This window comes from Marmota flaviventris, chromosome 4 (assembly GCF_047511675.1).
Source record: "Marmota flaviventris isolate mMarFla1 chromosome 4, mMarFla1.hap1, whole genome shotgun sequence".
Lineage (NCBI taxonomy): Eukaryota > Metazoa > Chordata > Mammalia > Rodentia > Sciuridae > Marmota > Marmota flaviventris.
Genome location: NC_092501.1, coordinates 97,407,960 through 97,428,659, shown reverse-complemented (window position 1 = coordinate 97,428,659; position 20,700 = coordinate 97,407,960). Strand labels below are relative to the sequence as shown.

Here is a 20,700-nt window from a genome sequence, read left to right as displayed (position 1 = left end):
AGTCCCCAAGTCTAATCTCTTTATCTCATTGTGTCTAATGAGGTGTCACAGATCTTGAAGGTACTTCCCATACCCTAAATCTCATATTTTGCTTTTCTCCTGTCCCCATACCAAAGGGCAGGATGTGGTTTAGGAGCTTACAGGCAATGAAAAGTGGTCCCAGATGGCATGCTGGAGATGAGATGGCTGAAATCACAAGGGGAATGGGTTCTTGGCAATACAAATGCATTGGAGCAGGAGAATGATCAGGTTCCCACTCAGAAGACCAGTGAGAGAAGAAGGCTGTGGCTGCCTCATCCCTGCAGTTGGCCCATGCTCTGGAACACCCGACACAAGGCTGTTGAAGGCCCTGGTTCCTTGAACTGTTTTTTGTTACTGTTTGCAGTCAGTCACTTGCAAGCCATCATTTTACTTCCAACTGACTTATAAAACTTTTTTTTTATAAAGTATATTTAATTTATATTTGATGACAAAGATGATCAGTTAGTAAAGCTGTGCATAGCCAAACTGCCCTTTCTTATTCTACCTCTGTTAGCAATTACTTTTTGTTAAATGTTAGTCATTGATTTAGACATTAAAAAAGCAAAGCAGTATTAAATTATCTGCAATTTAATATTTTTATAAAGATATATGTAATTGCTATATTACTGTGATATTGGTTCCTAGGTATTGGGGTGGTCAACTGAGGGGAGCCTTTACAACCAGGATGCTCTATATATAAACAAAAAATGTATCACGAGTTGGCTATTTTACAAGTATTTTTGTTTTTGTTTTATTTTGTATCGGAAATTGAACCCAGGGGTGCTTAACCTTTGAGCCACATCCCCAGCCCTTTTTATATTTTATTTTGAGACAGGATCTTGCTAAGTTGCTAAGGGCCTCGCTAAGTTGCTTAGGGTCTTGCTAAGTTGCTGATACTGGCTTTGAACTAATGATCACCCTGCCTCAACTGTCCAAGTTGCTAATTTTAAAGGCATGCACCCTGTGCCTTGCCTTATGAGTGTTTTTCCACTCAAACTGTCTAGTGAAAGTCCCTATATTACTAACCTTTGAAATCTTCTGTTTGCAAATGAATTAATTGTAAAGGAATTAGAATTAAGCTGTATTCATGAGTAAATATCAGAAAGTTTTATATTTCCACGTACAGTAAAGCATATTTATTCTGAAAATGTATACTAATGAGTAAATACTTATTTCCCTTGATTTGTCTCTCTGGTATGGCAAACTGAGTATTGTCTGTTGAATTTGAATCCCTCAAGAGGACATAATGGGGAAATTAAGCTTTATATGATTTCTAAAGAAATTCCACAGAATATAAATCTGGACTAAAAAAAAAAAAAACTTTTAAGTGAAAAACAGTATGATAAACTACAAAATGAATGATGCATATTTGTGGGCCTATAAATGGCTCGTCATAAGACTTCACTTCTTGGCATAAGTCTTTAGATTCCTGCAGAGTTGGGTGTTGTATTTTGGAAGTGGATCACACTGCAGTTTTGAAAATGAGTGGTGTTATTCTTGACTCCTTCAGAATATATCCCTCTGACCTTTCAGCTGCCGCCTCTTCTCTGCCTCTGTCATAAGCCAAGCTTTGGTTAAGGAAAATGGATTAATAGTTAAAACTATTTTATCCATCTAGTTTCCACTCCCCAAACTAATTTTAAACACTTGCTTCAAGGATTTATGTAATCTTGGTAAAGCTAATAAAAGCTCTAAAATTTTAATAAAAGTTTTAGGGAAAATGCAACTTTTGGATTCCTACTGTGTAATATTTATAAAGTGGTTTGAAGGCAAATACCCAACACAAGTTAAAAGCAAAAGCCAGTGATTATAATAATACAGTTAGTTCTGTAGCAGTCTTTATTGACAAATAGCTAAAAGAAGTCCCGCATTACATCACAGCTATTTTTCTCCTTTTGCCAAAATCATTAGATGGTGGGAAGTGCCTTTACAAAACTATCAAATTACTGTTGTTTCATTTTTGGTAACTTTAGCAGCAGTTCTTTTATTCTTCATCTCAGCAAGATTATGAGGTTGAGATACAAATTGAATCTAACGCGTAACACCATTTTCTAGGTGAGAGATGACAGAGTTCCTCAAACTTGCCCTGGATGCTTCTGATCCATCTGCAGGGTAGAGGTTAATTTTCATTTTTGTGTCCATTAGGATTCCAAATGAATTCTGGATAATAATGATGAATTAGTACTATTTGTTTTGCCAAGGCGTAAATACTTCTATGTATAGTAATTTCATTTATCATACTTTTATTTGTAAGCTAATAAATAAACATTTTTAGAAATCAAAACAATTCTCCCTATTGTTCTTTCCCCACCCATAGATGACTGTTTCTTAGTTTCATTGTGTATCCTTCCAGTGTTTCTTGTGCAGATCCAAATATTATTTTCCTCCTTCCTAAAAAGGTGATGTTCTTTTTATTTTATTCTATACCATGATTTTTCTATTTAATTAGTATCTTTACGTAAGTCTCTCTCTTAAAGACACTGCTTGCTACACATTATTTCATTAGGTAGATATATCACTCTTTATTTGTTAATGAAACCATTAATAAATGGTTATTTGAGCTACAGTTAGGGAAACCAACTTCCTGTCAATGTACATTTGGAATATTTACAATCTTTTCTATTAGAAATAATTTTAATATGAGTGAATGCAGGTATTCCTAGCATCAGGGCTGTGGTTTAATAAGCCCACCAGTTAATTCTGATGAGGCTCAAGTTTGAGATCCATTGCTCCAGGCAGCCATTGATCACAATGGTCAGGAGCCTACACAGCCTAGTCATGGCTCAAGAAACATTTGATTAAAGCACAAGAGTTTTAACTGAATTCTCCTTGATTCTACTTTTTACTTACTTGAGGATTGCTTTTATTGGTCTACCGTGTCATCTGGTCTTGCCCATGTACTCCCCTCTCCTCTTTCCTTTCCAACCTCCATTTCCCCAGTTACCTGGTAACCAGTTTTTCTAGTCCTCTCACCCTTCTCATTGTTTCAAGGCTGTTTGAATTTGTTTTGTTTTTTAACTCCTAAAATTGTAGTGTCCAAGCCTCAGTTCAGTGTGCTGTGGTTTGCAGGATAGTGTTCAGTACTACAAAATGTTCCTTCTTTCCCATTCCATTCCAATGCCCTTTCCCTTGCTCAGTTCAAGTTCAGCAATATAAGGACTGATCTTCATGTTTTGGTTCTGCCTTTGAAAGTAATTTTGAGTAATATATTTATTTTGACAAGATTATTTAACAAAAATAATGTATGCACATATATAAATATTTTAAAAATAGCATTATACTCTTGCAGTTTATTTAAGATTGATTCCTAATCTATACATTTTAATTTGGAGTAGTTTGAAATTTTGAGCTCATCAGTAGAGCTCTAGAATGAATTGCATTTTTATAGGTTCAATTATGAAGTGTGTTATGATTCAGATGATCTTTATGAATATCATTACCCTTCATAGCTAGTTTTCTTCTTTTCAAAAATGACATAACTTGATATTAAAGTTTTTTCCTCCCTCTTTCTATTTTAGTGGGGAAACAAGATTGAACAAAGAGAAAGTACTTCAAGGTTGGTATAATCTGGTTGTTATTCTAAATCTCTGCTTTAGTTGTTAAAGTGATATGCAAATTAATCAGATTCAGTGGGTAGGGTAGCCTGGGGGCAGCACTGTACTGGGATTGACTTAGATTGAGATTTCAGAAATAAAGTATATAACAGCCACAGAATATGATCAGAGCAACTGGTAACCAAGAGGAATAAATCTCTTGACTGAACTAAATAGACACAACAGCTCTTCAGCTGGGCGTAGTGATGCAGGCCTGTAATCCCAGTGATTTGGGAGGCTGAGGCAGGAGGATCTTAAGTTCAAGGGTACCCTCAGCAATTTAGTGAGGCCCTGAGCAACTTAGTGAGACCCTGTCTCAAAAAATAAAAAGGGCTGGGGACAGCTCAGTGGTAAAGTACCCCTGAGTTCAAACCTTAGCATCACCACCAAGAACAACAAAAAAAACCCAGAAACCACTTCTCCAAATTGCTCTTTACATTCAGCTTCTAAGAGGCCTAGTCAGCTGATTAGAAAGTTATATTGGTTCTAGATGCCTTAAAATATAACTGTCTAGATTTAAAATGGTTCCTATTTGGAAATGTGACGTTTTCTGGCTGGTGTTAATGGTATTTTCCAGCTCAGATATTTTAGTTTTAGTAGTAACCAAGAGCTTTAATTCTCATGTGTGCTCATTATTTTATTCTGAACTGATTCTTCCTCTTGAGTTCTGTTAGTATGGACCCCAAGTTTTTAGTTGTCCTGTGATCTAGCTCAGCTTTTTAAAGAATATCCTGAGTGAACTTTCAGGTAGAACTGCTATTTTCTGTGCTGTGATCATAAAAGCATTTAGTTTTGTTTGAGGGGTAGTGACCTGGGGATAATATAAACTGGTTTTCATTCCCAGGGTGCTTAACTCCCTTTTCTGGAGACTAACTAGTCTGACACTTAAATGAACCTGCTTTTGAATGACTTGTACTCGACCCAAGTTATTCTCTGGCTTTGATCGGTTGCCACCACCTTGTCCTTTAGTACTACTCCTTTGTCTTACTTCATTAGAAGCTGACCGTGGAATGTGAATAAAGTCTTTTGTGTTCACATTCATTTTTTAGTTTATTCTTTTTTTTTTTTTTAAATTCTTCTCCCATCTTAGTTGGATGCTTAGTTCTTTAAAAAATATACATAATCTTTTTAGCTGGTAATAGTCTATTTGCCTTTATTCTGGTTACTGATTTGTTTGAACTTCTTTCCTTTGTTGTTCTTTTCCTCCTTCTTTTTGTAGTCTTTCTCTTTATTCTTACTGGCTTTTATATCTTAAGTCCTTATTTCTCAGGCTTGTCTTACCTTCCCTAGTGGTTCCACCATTTCTTGTCTTTTAATGGTTCCCATTCATACTCGTTTTAGTCAGTTTATGACAATGGACTGGGCAGGTGAAACCACACGTTTATTTCCTCACAGCTGTGGAGGCCAAGTCCAAGATCAAGGTCTTCCCAGTCTCCTTCCTGGTTTGCAGACTGCTGTCTTTTGATGGCATCCTCCCACGACTTAGAACAGACAGTAAGAGCTCTTGTGCCCGAGCATGCTTTTGTTCTCTTTTTTTCCTCTGTACTAGGGCATTCTACCACTGAGTTCATTCCCAGCCCTTTTTTATTTTGAGACAGCATCTTGCAATGTTGCTGAGGCAGGTATCCACCTTGTGATCCTCCTGCCTCAGCCTCCTGAATCACTAGATTACAGGTGTATGCCACCAGGCCCAGCTAAGAGCTGTCCCTTCTCATGGGTCATTCATCACATTCATGAGGGATTGACCCTAAAATCTAATCATCTCCCACAGGCCCAACTCCCCAAAATACCAATTTTAGGGAGACATGGATATTCACCCTAACAACACCTAATGAAGAATAACATCATTAATGTCCCCTCTCGAAAAATACAGGAACTTATGTTATCATTGTCTGTCATCTTAGTCTTTTTTTTTTTTTTAAACCACTTGATGTGGACATTATTGCCTCCACTTGTCATTCAGGCAGTGTTTGCTAGCTTTGCTGTTCATCGCTTCTTTTGCATCTCAGACCTTCTTTCCAGAATTATGTTTTCTGAAAGGTTCCCCGGTGTGTGTGGCTAGACTGATGGTAAAGGTGATCTTAGTGCATACAGTTTTGGTTGGACGGTTCTTCAACACTTGGAAGATGTTAATCTATTCTTATTTGGGCTTTCATTGTTCCTGTGAGGAAGTCTGGCCCGTCAGGTGGCATTCTACATGTACATCTTTCTCTATAACTGTTCTGAAAATCTTCGATTTGGTTTATCTAGGAGGGTTTTTTTTTTAATTATTCTATTTGATATGCATTGTGTTTCCTTTATCTGTACATGGGTGTCTTCTCTCATTTTTGGAAAACTCAGCCATTATCTCTTTTTTTTTTGAGAGAGAGAGAATTTTTAATATTTATTTTTTTAGTTTTCGGCAGACACAACATCTTTGTTTGTATGTGGTGCTGAGGATCGAACCCCGGGCCGCACGCATGCCAGGCGAGCGTGCTACCGCTACCACATCCCCAGCCCCAGCCATTATCTCTTTATGTTTATTTTCTCTGTTTTCCATTTTACATGTTTGTTTTCTCCATTTTCTACCTCCAAAGATTTCATCTCTGAAAGATGGAATCTTTGGGAGGTGATTAGGTCATGAGGTTGCAGCCCTTGTGGGCAGGATTATTAAAAGGGGCCCTGAAGAGCTCTTATACCTTCTTTTGCCATTTGAGCACATAAGGGGAGAAGTCAGCACTCTGTACCCTGGAAGAAGCCTTCACCAGAACCCAGCCATGCTGACACCCTGATCGTGAACTTCCAGCCTCCAGCACTGTGAGACATGAATGTTTGTTGTTTATAAGCCATCTAATCTATGGTATTTTGTTACAGTAGCCTGAACTAAACAATGCATGTGGGGAATTCTCATTCTTTCCCATTCATCACCAGTATATCCACATTCCTTCTCCTTGTATCTGTGCTGCATTCTGGGTAGTATGTGCAACTTTGTCTTGGAGTTCACTACATCTCCCCTCAACCACATCACTCAAACCACTGAGGGATTTTTTTTTTCTTAGCATTCTGTTTTTCCTTATTAAAGATTTATTTTATCTTTTAGAAAGCCATCTGGTTGTTTTTAATGCTTTCTGTTAATTGCTTATCTTTCTGAATCTGTCTTTATGGTAGGGAACAGACAGATGTGAGCAGTGGAAACATGAGGTTAAGGGAATAATTCTATAAAATGAGTCTCCTGTGCTGACTCTCATGTGGTTTCTTTTTTAAAAAAGCAATTTACCTGCAGCCCTGCCTGGCATAACAACCTGTTATCTGCAGGAGAAATGCAGGCCTAAAATGCCAATAAAAACATTAGTTACCCTATAAGGGGGGAATTTTGTGACCCTTCCACAGACTGATCCCAGAACTCTGAAAGGTAAGGATAATTCCCCTAACCATAACATCTCTAAGAACAAGTTCCAGTTAGAACCACTCAGCACAGGACAAACCAACCTAGAGTTCCCATGTGCAGAGAAAACTTGAAAGTCTGCTGTCATCCTGCTGCCTGTCAGTCAAAAGTCAAGAGGTGGACCTGGGTGGGTCTTTCTGGAAACTTCTCTGGGACCCCCAATATAATCAGAGGGTAGGAGAGGCATGCCATCCTTCTCCTGAGAGGACCTGCTCTCCCCTTTTCCTATCCCTTCTAATAAATTCATGCCTGTTACTCTGAGCAACACATCTGAAATCTTTCTGGTGTGATCAGGAATATTCTGCCTATAACATTTATGTCTTATTCATAATTAATTTAATAGCTTTTCTTTGCTGATTTCAGTGTGTGAATTCTTAATGATTCTAAATCTGTTCTTTTTTTTCTGCTGACTCTCATTCATTATTATGACTCTCATTCATTCATTATGGATTATTTTCTTGCGTATGTGTTGAATCTTTGGCTGACCTATTATTTGCTCTAAAATTAGTGGAGAGCTTGTTATCCTCTGTTGTGAGTGGTTTGTTCTGAGCAGGATTTGCATTAGGCCACTGGCCTGAGATGACAGTAGCCTCCTTCTAGGACCCCTTGCTTCAGTGCAGTTTGGTCCTCCCACCTTGCTGTTTCATGAGCAGGCCTCCTCCAGAAACCCTTCCAACCTGAGCTGATGTTGCAGCAACTCCAAATTTCCATATCACTTTTTACATTTCAGCCCAGGGGTCTTTGATGGCTTGGCTTCGTCCCTTGGGGATTTGCTTGCATTCTATGAGCCCACTCACACCAAGCATACATCACTTATTCTGTAATAATAAGTCCCTTCTCAGTGTCCAATCTGCTTTTTCTCCTGGAAGGAAGTGTAGGTTTCATAGTGTTTTTTTTTGTTTTGTTTTGTTTTAAACGAAGAAGAAAGGGAAGGGGGCAGGGAAGAAAGAAGTACCATCATTATAATATTGAACATTTGGACAATGGAGATATAGAAGGCAAAACTCTTATGGTAATGATAGCAGCACATGTAGGGTCAGAGTCACCATTTATAAAATGCAACCAATGAGGACATGGGCAAACACAAGAGGGAAGAGCTAAAACCGAGATGTTGTTAGCATCACCTTATTCCCAGCAGGCAAAACCTCTTTTGGAAAACATTTGAATCTGAGCCTTGATAGAATCAGCTTAACTTCACAGTAGGTACTGGCGGCTCCTTGGCTCTCTGAAAAGTCGTGTAGAAAAGTGCTCGAGGAAACTTTTCATTAAAATAGAGATACAGTTTCTGTTCTCTTATATGTGGCTTTATCTGTACCCCTCAGTTAGTTTTTGAATGCTTTGTTTCACCACAGGACAAGGAATAGATGAACCTCTTTCAGAGACTGGATTTAAATAAGCGGCTATTGCTGGTAGATTTATGAGTAAAGTGAGGTTTACTCATGCTTTCTCCAGTGATTGCACACGGGCAAAGCAGGTGAGTGTAGGGTGAAGGTTTAGGCTAAGAGGTCTCAAGTCTCAAGAGTATAAGCTTGAAAGATCTGCTACCAGAGCCCGCAGGGAATTAAATCACATAGACAGCACCTTCTCCCTACTCTCTCATCTCCATGTGAACTCTTTTCTTCTCGTTGAATTTAGGTTTTTTTTGTTTGTTTTTTGGGTTTTTTGTTTTTGTTTTATTTTTAAGTTAGAGTAGCTTTGGAAAAAAAATGCTTAACAAAAAAATTAAAATAAGGTATCAGGAAAAATCCAGGAGAAATGACAGGCAGGAGATCAACCCACAGTCACATCAGATAATAGAAAAGCCAGACAGAGTAAAAAAACATTCTGATTCCATAAAGAAATATGTGACATGATGTAAATGTCTTTAGAGAACAGATCTCTATAAAAATTACACCCAGATTTTATTAAAAAGAACCAAATCAACTTGTTAAAACTCAATGGAAGGAGACTTTTGTGACTAATCATGAGGGAATAATAGGATTGGAATTTACCTCCCTGTGTAAATAACTAGAAAACTCAACAATAAGTGCAAAATCTCAGTGGGGCTGGGGTTGTGGCTCAGTGGAAGACTAGCACATGTGTGGCACTGAGTTTGATCCTCAGTACTGCATATAAATAAATAAATAGAGGTATTGTGTCCATCTACAACTAAAAAAAGTATATGTTATTATATATATTGTATACATATATTACACTTATTTATAATTTTCTTCCAATCTGTGGTTTGCCTTTTCATTTTACAAATGGTACTTGAAAAGAACAGACAACTTTTACTCGAATAAAATCCAGTAAGTGAGACCTTGGACTCCGGGCATCATGGCTCTGTGATGCCTAGATGAGGTGGAACAAATAAGCTGAGCCCCAGGATTGTCCAAAGCCATTTCCAGACTCTGGTAGGGGGCACAAAATAGAGCTCGGTGGTCCCCGTGATTTGAGGAGGGAAAGCGTGGAATTTGGGGATATTAGGTGACTAAAATTTGAGGTTCAGAGAAGTAGAAGAGCTAGACAGAGAAAGAACTCTAGAAGTATATATAGCAGTCTGCTTAAATATGTCAAAATACGTTCTTCTGTCATGGATAACTGAAATGAACAAATTTTTAAAAATTCAACCAAAAAGAAACTCTTAGGGAGACTGTTATCTGCATATGGGTGGAATGACACCACATGAGAACAAGCAAGACACAGCTGCAGAGGAGAGACTGGTTCCTGGGGAGGGAAAAGTGGAGCTATTCCTAGAGCTCACAGAGGGTGGGGAAGCACGTGAGTCCCCACCAGTCAGCGTGCAGGGATTTTGTGGAATAAACAGGGCACGCAGTAGTGATTCCAGAATGATCACTTCCTAGCAGTGAATAAGGAAGAAAAATGAGAGAAATAGACGATTAAAAACCAAAAATCTTAAAAAGGAACCAGGTTGAGCTCCATATGTGTAATATGAATTGTAACGCGTTCTGCTGTCGTATATCGCAAATTAGAATTTAAAAAGAGAACCAAATTGATCTAGAGATGAAAAATATGATGTCCTGAAATAAAAATGTCACAAGATGGGACTAACAGGGTAGGCACTGTAGAAGAGGTCATTGAACATGAAGACTTAGCAACAGAACATTCTGAATTTACTATGGAGCAGAAAGAAAGAAAGACTAAAATAGGAAGATAAACAGTCTCAGCGAAGTATGGAACAGTGTCAGACAATCCAACACACATGTTGGTTGGGAGTCCTGAGAGGAAAATGGGGAAGAGGAGGCAAGAGTAGGAATTCTACAGGAATTTTTCAAAATATATTCTGAAGGTGTAAAGATTGAAAATACTTTGAAAACTAAAAAGAAGACTTTTTTTTTTTTTTCCAAGGAAAATTGGAGAGGCAAAAACAGAGCCACACTTATATAGTAAATTATTGGTTTTGTGTTTGTGGTCAGTAGGATTTTGACAAAGGTCCTAGAGTAATTTATTAGATAAAGATAGTCTTTTCAATAATGGTGCTGACACAACGAAAATGAACGTCAACCCTTACCTTGCACCACACACAAAAACTAGTTTGAAATTGATTATATAAACTGGATTTTATTCGAGTAAAATTTGTCTGTTCTTTGCAAGTACCATTTGTAAAATGAAAAGGCAAACCATAGATTGGAAGGAAAGTATAAATAAGTGTATTATATGTAAATAATGTATACATCATATGTACATATATGTGTGTATATATGTACATATATATAAGACACTGTGTGCGTATGAATTCTTTCTCCTCAATAATTAGACAAACTTTAAAAGGGGCAAAAGATTTTAATTAGAACAGGAACTTCATAAAAGAAGATACATGCAAAGACAATAAAAATGATACAAATGAAAAGATGCTCGGCATCCTCGATTGTCACATAAATGCAAATTACAACCACAGTTGAGATACCACTGTACATAACATTTGAATGACTAAAATGTGAAGAGATTGTAGAGTATCTAAAAGTCACACACTGCAGGTGAGAATGTAAAAGAAACCAACTACTTTGGAAAATAGTTTAACATATGCTTATTGTTACCCAGCAGTTTTAGTCCCAGAGACTTATCCAAGAGAAATAAGAACGTATGTCTGCATAAAGACTTGTGCACCATTGTTCAGTAGGACTTTTGTTTGTAACAGCCATATAATAGACTCTGTGTTTATCAGGAGGTAAATGAACAAATGAACTGTGGTGTGTTCATATAGTGGAATACAACTCAGCACTGAAGATGGAACACTAGATAGGCATCAACATGGATGAGTCTCTCAAAAACATGCTAAACAAAGGAAACCAGGCACTAAAGAGAACATAATACATGATTCTGTTTATATGAAACTCTGGTAAAAGACTGATGTAGAGTTACATAAAGCAATTCAGTGATTGCTTGGGCCAGGGGTGAGAAGGATTTACTGGCATGGGTATGAAGATATATTTGGGGGTGATAAAATTCTTCTGTATTTTAATTTTTAGCACTTAGGTGGGTGCATACATTTGTCAAAACTCAAATGAACTGTAGACTTAAAATAGGTGTATTTTACTGTTGTAAATTATGTATCAATAAAGTCAATTTAATGCATGGAATAAGTTAGCCAAAACCTCAGTGAACATATTGAGTTACCGATTACACACAGCTGACATGATTGTTAAGACAGTAAACCTAAGGGTGACATACATGACTGATTTAAGACGTGAGGAACATGATGGGAAGTTGTAATGTCTTTCAAGAAGAGACGTCAGAGAGTTGAGGATGAGGCAATATTCAAAGAGGTCATAGCTGGTCTTACAGAATCATTAAAAGACAGTGGATCTCAGATCCAGAAAGTGTAAGCAGTCCCAATTGGTAAATACAAAAGAAATCCACCTCTGTATTCATCGTAGCCAAGCCAAGATTCCAAAGAATAAGGAAGACAAACATCATTCACTAGTCAAGCAGTTAGGCTGTCTACAGGTCTGTCAATGTCAGTAACGTCCTCTTCAGTATGCTGAGAGAGAGCAAGGATTAACCTAGGGTTTTAAACCTTTTTCTAGAAAACAGGTGAAGACCGTTCAGACAAACAGACCTTCAAGGCATTTTCAAAAAAATATTGAAAATAATTCTAGAAGGAAGGTCCGAGTTTCAGAAAAAGATCAGTGAGCAAAGAAATTGGCAAAGGTTCATAGCATAGATAAACACAAAGAAATACAACACATATATGACAGTAATGATAATGTCTAACTTATGGGGAGTGGGTGAAAATGCAAGGTAGAAGTGGATTTAAACAGTTTCTGTAGTTTTGCAAATACAGTGTTTTATATCCACTAAAAGTAGCCAGATAAACTGAAAGAAGGAAACATGGACACAAATGAGCAAAATAAAAGACAAAACAGCCACAGGAGTAACACCCATGTTACACACAGATGAGCGATGACCCAGAATCTCAGCAGAGAACTGTAAACAGTAAATTTTAAACAAAAGTTCAAATTCTAGAACCAAAAATAGCACTGCAGTTGAGACTAATGGATGTTAAATAGCTGTTTAGACACTTGAGTGGAGATTTAGGAAATGGAACAGGTTAGCCAACCTTTTCTATAAGGAGCCACGTGATACATACTTTAGATCTTGTGGGCTCTGAGCTCTCTGTCACAACTGTTCACCCCCTACTGTTGGAGTGTGAAAGCAGCCAGAGACAATACTTATGTGGAACTTGTGTCTGTGTTCCAATAAAACTTTATTTACAAAGCAGCTGACAGTTTGGATTTGGCTTGTGGGCTATAGTTTGCTAACATGTGAACTAAGAGATAGTTTAGCAGAAAATACCAGAGTCAGTCATGGAGAGACAAAAGGAGGAGCAGAACAGAAGGGGGACCATTTGTTATTGTTGGTTGGTTTTTGTGTTGCTAGGGAAGGAACCCTGTGCATGCTAGGCAAGTTCTATACCACTAGAGACATCCCCAGCCCAAGAGGCAGCATTTACACGGGAAATGTATTGCTTGTTCTTTGGTCTTATTATATTTTTTAATTAATGAAAGTGTCATGTATTGTGTTGACGTTTCATAGTGATTAACATTTGTATTAGAAACAGTTGTGTTTTGCTTTGCAGACCATGCATGGGATTTTGAAGCATAACCTGTTTTGCAAAGATATGACAGTACAGTATGATTCAAGAGTTCGAGAAAGGGTAAGTGACTTATTTATTGTGTGTGCCAGATTTTCATTGCTGTGACAAATACCTGAGAAAAACAACATAGAAGAAAGATTTATTTTGGCTTGTGGTTTCAGAAGTGCCAGTCCATGGTTGGCTGGTTCCATTGCTTTGGAACTGAGATGAGTGAGAATATCATACGGAGGAAAGCTGCTTCACCTCATGGTAGCCAAGATGGAGAGAGAGGGTGGGGGAGGGAAGGGATAGAGAGAGGAGGGGCCAGGAACAAAATATAGTTCCCAAGGGAAAAATATAGTCCCCAGTAACCTACTTCCTCCACACAGGCCTACCTGCCTAGCGTCCACAACCTCGCATTCAGTTATCCCTGGATCAATCCACCAATGAGGTCAGAGTCCTCATGAGCCAGTCACTTCCCCAAAGCCCCACCTCTTGAACATTGGCACTGGGGATCAGTTCTTAAACTCATGAGCACTGGGGGGACATGCCTGATCCAAACTGCAGTATTTATACATCGTGCTTTATCATAAAATTTCAGCTAGCCACCTCATTTTGTTATGTGGCTAAAAATTAAGTGTAGTTCTACTGGGGTCTACTAAATAAGTCACATATTCTTTTATATATTCTCATAGTACGTGTGTGTGTGTGTGTGTGTGTGTGTGTGTGTGTGTTTTGCTGGGTGTCAAACCCAGGGCCTTGCACATATTAGGCAAGTGCTCTACCACTGAGCCACACACCCAGCCTGTATGTAGCACCTTTTAAATTACTAAAATTTTATGAGATAAGATGGGATAAGCCTCTTGAATCATAAAAGGAGATACTTGTAAGAACTTGAAACAATATACAAGAGTTTAGAGTAAAAGGTGAAAAGTTCTCACCTCTCAGTCCTACTCCTCCCTTACAGGTATGAATAGATTTTTCTCCTGCCCATTTTGTAGGCCAGAAATGGGTCTTCCTGAGGTTGACTTAGCAAAGTCATACAGTCAAATCATTAAATTTGAATCCAAGTCTCCTAGAGCAGCCTTGATTTTTATTGTGCTCTCTAATACTAACCTGTAAGCCCGTTAGCATCCCTGCCACCTCATGAATCTCTTCTTTACCTGGGCAGAAATGTAACAGAATGTGGAGGGGATTTTTAAAGAATGGGTTCCCATAACTTGCATGTGTTCTCTGTTATTGTTAAGAATGGATCTTAGAGCTACATCGTCAAGGCTGCACAAAGGGCTCAGTCTGTGCCTGAGAACCAGGGCTCAGACTGTTCAAGATGTTCAGACCTCTGAACCCTGAGCACACCTGTCATCATACAGTAGGAGAAAGCATCATCAGTGGGCGTGGCCACCTTTCTCACTCTGTGCTCTGTTCCTGGAGTGATTTCATCTCCTATGGTTTTAGTTGGTGAAATCCCAATGGTTTCCAAATCTGTGATCAGCTGAGATCTCTTACCTGAGCTGCATGTTCACTATCAGACTGCCTACTGTGTGTTTCTGGTTTGTATGTTCTGCACCTGTTTTCTGCTCAGTGGGTGTTTTCCTTTACCCCAGGCTGCTCCTCTTTACCCTATTGGTTGAGCCATTCATTTTTGGCTCTTTGTCTCTTATGTCCCACCACCTACCACAGGCAGTCCTACATGTGTTCTCTGCAAACCCCTGCGGCCATCCTGGAGCAGCTCAGTGTCATCTCCTACCTCAGTCCCTGTGATAGTCATTCTCTTCTTTCCTGTCTTGCATTCTCTTTTCAAACCTAATGTCCAACTGCAACCTGAATAATCCTTTGCAGAACGGTTCACTAATTCTCTTAAACCTGGGTCCCAAGGTACTGTGTAAACTCATCTGTCACCTCCTTGCCTTCTCTTCCTCCCTGGTACTTCACGTTGTAGTCTCAGAGTACTGGTTGGGCGTTGGCATGGTGTTTGCCACCTGCTAGCATTCTTTCCAAGCACTGCAAATTCATTCAACTTCATAACATACTGTGTGAAGACTGAAAAACCTCACGTTTTAATTCACATTTTATAGATGGCAGACATCAAAGCACACAGAAGTCAAGTCTATGCTCCCGATCACATAGCCACCCAGCCCTGCAGTTCATACTCTGGAACGCTGATCACGGGCCTCTCAGTCTCTTCTCTGAAACCCTAACCCTAACCCAAATGCTTCTGGCAAAAGAGCCAGCCTCATGAACTTCTGGCCTGTGCTCCACTCTGCTCCCCGATCTGCCAGTTTCTACTCACCTGTCAGGCTTTGGCCCTCTGATTCCCCCATCTGTAGGAGTCATCTCCACAGGTGTGCCTGTGTCCTTCGTTTTCTCCATTGTGCTCCTTGGTCAGCAGCTCACCACACTGGTCTCTGCACAGGCGGGCTCAGCCCTGTGGCCTCAGTCCCAGTTTGCTTCGTGGTGGCACTCAGGATACTTAATAAAGGAAGGTTTCCATTCCTCTGAAATCGAAGCAAGTGATAATTCTTACTGATCCCTTTTGTAATAGAGATTGCTTTGTATATACCTGGAGACATGTGAATTTGGCATTGAGGATTGCAAGAATGGCTGACTTCATAGCAAAACATGCATTTATTCTTATAAAATGGTATTTTACTCACGGAGGATTTCTATCTGATGATGGTATGAGGATCTTTTGGCATCATCTGTGCAAACTATAACAGTTTTTTTCCTTTAAATTCATTATTATGCAAGCAACCCATTATCCGTATAAGGAATTAAAAGTGACTTGGGGAGAAATACAGTTAAAATCTATACTACCCCCAGATAAACACTGTGAACATTTTTGGTATGTGTGTTCCTGATTTTTTCCCCCTGCTTGTGCATTTTTCTAAATGGAATTCTTTGTATTGCTTTTAAACTAGCATTTCTCATTTATTGTGTACTGACTGCTTTTCAGTGCCTGTAAATGCACCTTGATATAATCACCTAATTAGTGACTTAATGGATATTATGTAATTTATACAACCCAGCAACTACTAATTAGCATCCAGGTTGTGACTAGATTTTCTGCTGATGTAAATAATGTTAAAATAAATATTTTTGCAGTTCATTCTCGGTACACCCATCTAACATACTTCTAGAAATGGACATTGCTGAGTGTGTACTTTTTCTTATATTAACTCTACATTGCCTAGTTTAAATGGCGTTTCAAAAAGCCATGCCAACTTATATTCCCATGAGTGGTCTAGGAGAAAATATTTCCAGGCCACACTTGATGTTGTCAGTTTCTTTAATTTTACAATGCAATAGCTGAAAAATGATGCCATTTAATTTTTACATTCTTGGGATTCCTAATGAGGTAGTTTCCCCATGTTTCTTGGCCCTTTGATTTCATTTGTGACTTGTATGTCCTGTTCTTGGGCTCAGTCTTCATGCGCCTAGAAAGCTAGCAATTTGGACTTGGATTTTAACTTTGCTGTTGTCTGTGAAAGTGAGGCTATTTGTTTAACCTCCTCGAAACTCGGCTTCCTCCCTTATAAATGTGGAGGAATACTTTTATACCTGCTTCAGAATTCTCTTATTAAGACCAAGTGAGAGAGTGTGTGGATGGGAGGTGGCCAGCATGGTGCCTTGCATGTGTTCTCTAGCCCAGGAGTCTGAGCCTGACCTTGTATTTATTCAGTAAAGCCCCGCCGTCTACTTAGCTTCAGTGACTTCTTCCATACAACCCTCTTTGGACATAGTGTACCACTCAGGTTTCTGTTGTATTTTCTAAGGCTTCATGGCCTCCTACTGATACTGAATATGTTCCTGTTATCAGGAAGAGAGAGGATACTAAAATAATATAGGAAACTAAGCTTATTCATGGAGCCATCTCAATTGGCCAAAAGTCTGAACTGAATTGTTGTCTTGCAAATTCACCTGAGGCACCTTTGTCTGTTGGAGCATGACAGAAATATGGGGCTGCGGAAGGCAAGCCTCTAAGTGACCTGAGGAACATGGCCAAAGAAGCTGGGGAAGAATGCCCTTTCTTTACACCTCCCGGAGGAGAGACGTTAGACCAGGTATGTACGTACCACTGACCCAAGTTGCCAAGTTGGGGGACTTAACATTGTCAGAATGGCTGAATCTGACTCACTTGTAAATTAGACGTTTGTGAATTATAGCCAAGCAATTCGAAAGTTGCTTTGTTTATAACACAACTCTGCATGATGTTATTTCTTTTTTCCTTTTTAAGGCATCCTCTCTTTCTCATTTGCTGCTAAGTTAGCAGCCATTACTGATCATGAATTTAAGGAGATCTATTCTTTTATGACACATCTAAGAAATAATTGTTTGTGAAGCAGTAGCGAGCAGCAGTGGTGTTCAGGGGGACTAAGCAAATCACTCAAGGGTCAGGTCATTCTGAACATGAACTCTGGCCACTGCTGCCCAGCAGCTCTTGAGTGACATCCTCAAGTGCTCACGCTTCTAATAAGTCATCATCTTTGAATTGTGTTATTGATAATTTTCCCTCTATTCTTTATCTTTGTAATTTTCTGATAAACTCTATTACCTTAGTAAGAAAAAGATTTGTTGTTGTTCTAGCTGAATTGAAGTGCCACATAGTTTCTTGGTGAACATGATTTTATGGCTTTCTGTTCACTTGTAGATTTCCTTAACCTAGTGCTCTGAAGTCAGGAATTAGAACAACATCCTACTCATCTGTATCCCTGGTTTGCCTCCAGAAATGTGGTAGGCACTTTCTTGTACCTGTGAAATCCCCAATTGAATGATCAGAAACATAGATTGAGATTCATCTACTTAGGTGTCCTTACATTGACCCATTAGAAAAGCAGGCAGTTATGTCATGTTTATGTTTTCAGGAGATGATTAATGTCCATTTATTTCACATTTTCTTTCTTTCCTTATAAGGTGGAAATGCGTGGAAAACAGTTTTTTGAATTTCTGTGTCAGCTAATCCTGAAAGAAGCAGATCAAAAGCAACAGTTTTCTCCAGGAGCTCCAAGCAACAATCTAGAAACTTCTTTGGCAGAGATATTTCCTTTAGAAACAAACTGCAGCTCTGGTTAATTCCGACAGTGGCGCTCCAGGATTAGTGGCCAGTGTCTCAGTCGTGAGTCATGGTGCTTACATGAGAAGCCTGTTTGGTTATTTTCTGACTGACCTTAAGTTTTCCTTGCCAGCATCTCTGAGAAAATTTGAACTTACAAATACAACAGTCAGTCCCAATACTGGGATCAGTCTCTTCATCATAAGCTTTGAGAAAGGAAAAGAACCTACACCGAAGTGTGTTTGTATGAACCTACAGGATCATCTAAATGAAGTGACCAAAACACTCTCAGTTTAGATCTGCGTCAAAATTCTAACAGTTTTGAGCTTCTGAAGGGAGTGCCTTTGGCTTACTTTATTTCCGTCCTTTGCTAGTGCTAATTTGGAAATAGTTAAAAATCATATTATAAACTCTTCTGGAATGTCAGCCACATCACACAGTAGTGGAAAGCCATTTAGAATTGACTTATGTTGTCTTGAGTGCAGCCTGCGTTTTCCACCCTGCTTGATCCCATCTCTGAGTGATAAATGGAAGGAACTCAGTGTTGCAAGTTGGGGAATTCACATCCTTGTTATAGAAATTTTTTTTCCCCTTTTAAAAAATGTTTGTTTTATGTTTGTTCTTTAATGAAAAAATTAGCCTATTTCATTGATTGATTCTTGGTAAGATAATGTATATTTTTTACTATCACATCCAAGTCTTGAAAGAACTATTTATATTTCCCATTGCATATTTATAGTTACTGTTATATCTTGAAAGAAAAGTTCTTTAAATGGAAAATTCATACCATTATAAGTCTATATATAAAGTGAAATGATAAAATGACACTGAAATCTTTTACTTAGAAACAAGCTGTTGAATTTTTTTTTTTTTTTTTTTTGTTCAAGAGGGCTTGAAATGTAGTTGAATGCAGATTATGAGTGCAGAGCAACCTGGGGGAGGAGGTTAAGACATCATTTGACTAAAACACATCACAGATGGAAGCTCTGGGCAGAAGATAAAAGAGCAGTGTGCTCTTCTATCTTGCAAAACACAAAGTCAGTGGAAGCCAAGAAAGTCCCCAAAAGAAGTTTGACTCAGAGAGTAAAGACCACTATCCACTTGCTTCTTCTTTAACCTGTAGGCTGAAGAGTTTCCAGTTTGGGGAAGGCTCCAGAGAAAGGGAACTATCAACTATGTGGGAACCTCAGAACCTAGAGGGAGCTTCATTGAAAAGCATCAGACAACTGTGGTTTTTGGTGGAAGGTACAAATGAAGTTACCTCTGCTTTCCACTAGATGGCGCTGAAGGAAAGGAATTTTGACTAACCTAATTTGGACATGAGCTTGGTCCTTCAAAAGTCCTTGTCTAAATGAAGGCAGTGTCTTACATGTAGTTTGCTTTTAAGTAATCATGTTGCTGAGTGCCATAAATTTCAGCTTACAAGAGGATAAATGCTAAGCCTGTCAGTTAAGGCTAAGATCACTTTTGGTTGATATCTCCTTTGAATATCATTTAAATCTTTTGTAAAGTTGTATATTTCAGCATTCTCTGTGTGTCCACACTACCATGTTTTCTGCCAGGATTGGAAACAGAGCGTGGATTTGAGTACTAGAGGAAGTACACTAGAAATAAGTACTTGAAATGATAACCTAAAAGAACAAATAATATCCTCATTCTCACCGTCCCCAAGTAATTCCTTTCTCTTTTTTTTTTCCCTCCAAAGAAATAAAACATTGAGATGTAAGAAGAGTTTCCTTTAATTAATTCTCACAGTGCTGTTCCCCTGCAGAGGCGACCACTGCAGTGAGTGAGTGAATGCGTTCATCTCTTCTTCTCGTGTTCACCCCGTGTCTTCGAGGCAGCAGTGTTGTTTGGTGCTTTAGAAATGTACATAAATATCATCGAGCTGTCTGTGTTCTTTATTTTTACCTATTCTGTGTTGGGGCACTCTCTATGTTGATATATATAGACCTAGTTAATTATAACCACTGTACTCTCATGAATAAATACAGCACATTTGGTTTATTATTCTGCGAGTGGACATTTAGGTCTCTTCAATATTTCTCCATTGAAACACTGTCACAAGGAAGAATCTTTAGTCTGGCTCCTTGTGCAGAGTGGAAATTGTGCCAGATGTCTCTTCATGGTGGCTGTGCTACTTGTCAATGCCACTGGCAGTACCAAGAATGCCTCCCTTCCATATCTTGTTAATACTCGGTACCATCTAACTGGTTTTTGCTAATCTGATGAGTAAAAAACATTATCTCACTATTTTATTAAGTTTTTCTGTGATTGTTAATGAACCTGGGCATTTTTTTTCCCAAATGAATGACAGTTCCGGTCTCCTTAGATTGCTGATTCACTGGTTTATGTTCTTTGCCTGGTTTTCTATTGGCTTGTTCAAGTCAAACCAGTATATCTTGTTCTTTTATGTGTGTGTGTGTGTGTGTGTGTGTGTGCACTTGGATCTTGAAGAAGCCTTCTCCATGATAAAATCGTGGAATAATCTTCTTTCTTTTCTCTCATAGTTTTAGGGGGTTTTTGAATGTCAAAT

The 20,700-nt window shown here is 38.6% G+C and overlaps 1 protein-coding gene across 1 annotated transcript in view; it reads left to right on the top strand.

The window, feature by feature from the left end:
- LOC114084379 (uncharacterized) overlaps window positions 1-20,149 on the top strand; it is a 60,523-nt gene extending 40,374 nt beyond the window's left edge. The window contains 6 exon segments of the mRNA XM_071611407.1: window positions 3,540-3,577; window positions 8,391-8,512; window positions 13,118-13,195; window positions 17,065-17,175; window positions 18,026-18,177; window positions 18,179-20,149. Of these exon segments, the coding sequence (XP_071467508.1) occupies window positions 3,540-3,577; window positions 8,391-8,512; window positions 13,118-13,195; window positions 17,065-17,175; window positions 18,026-18,177; window positions 18,179-18,461 (784 nt within the window). The 3' untranslated portion in view covers window positions 18,462-20,149.
- The last annotated feature ends 551 nt before the right edge of the window (window positions 20,150-20,700 follow it).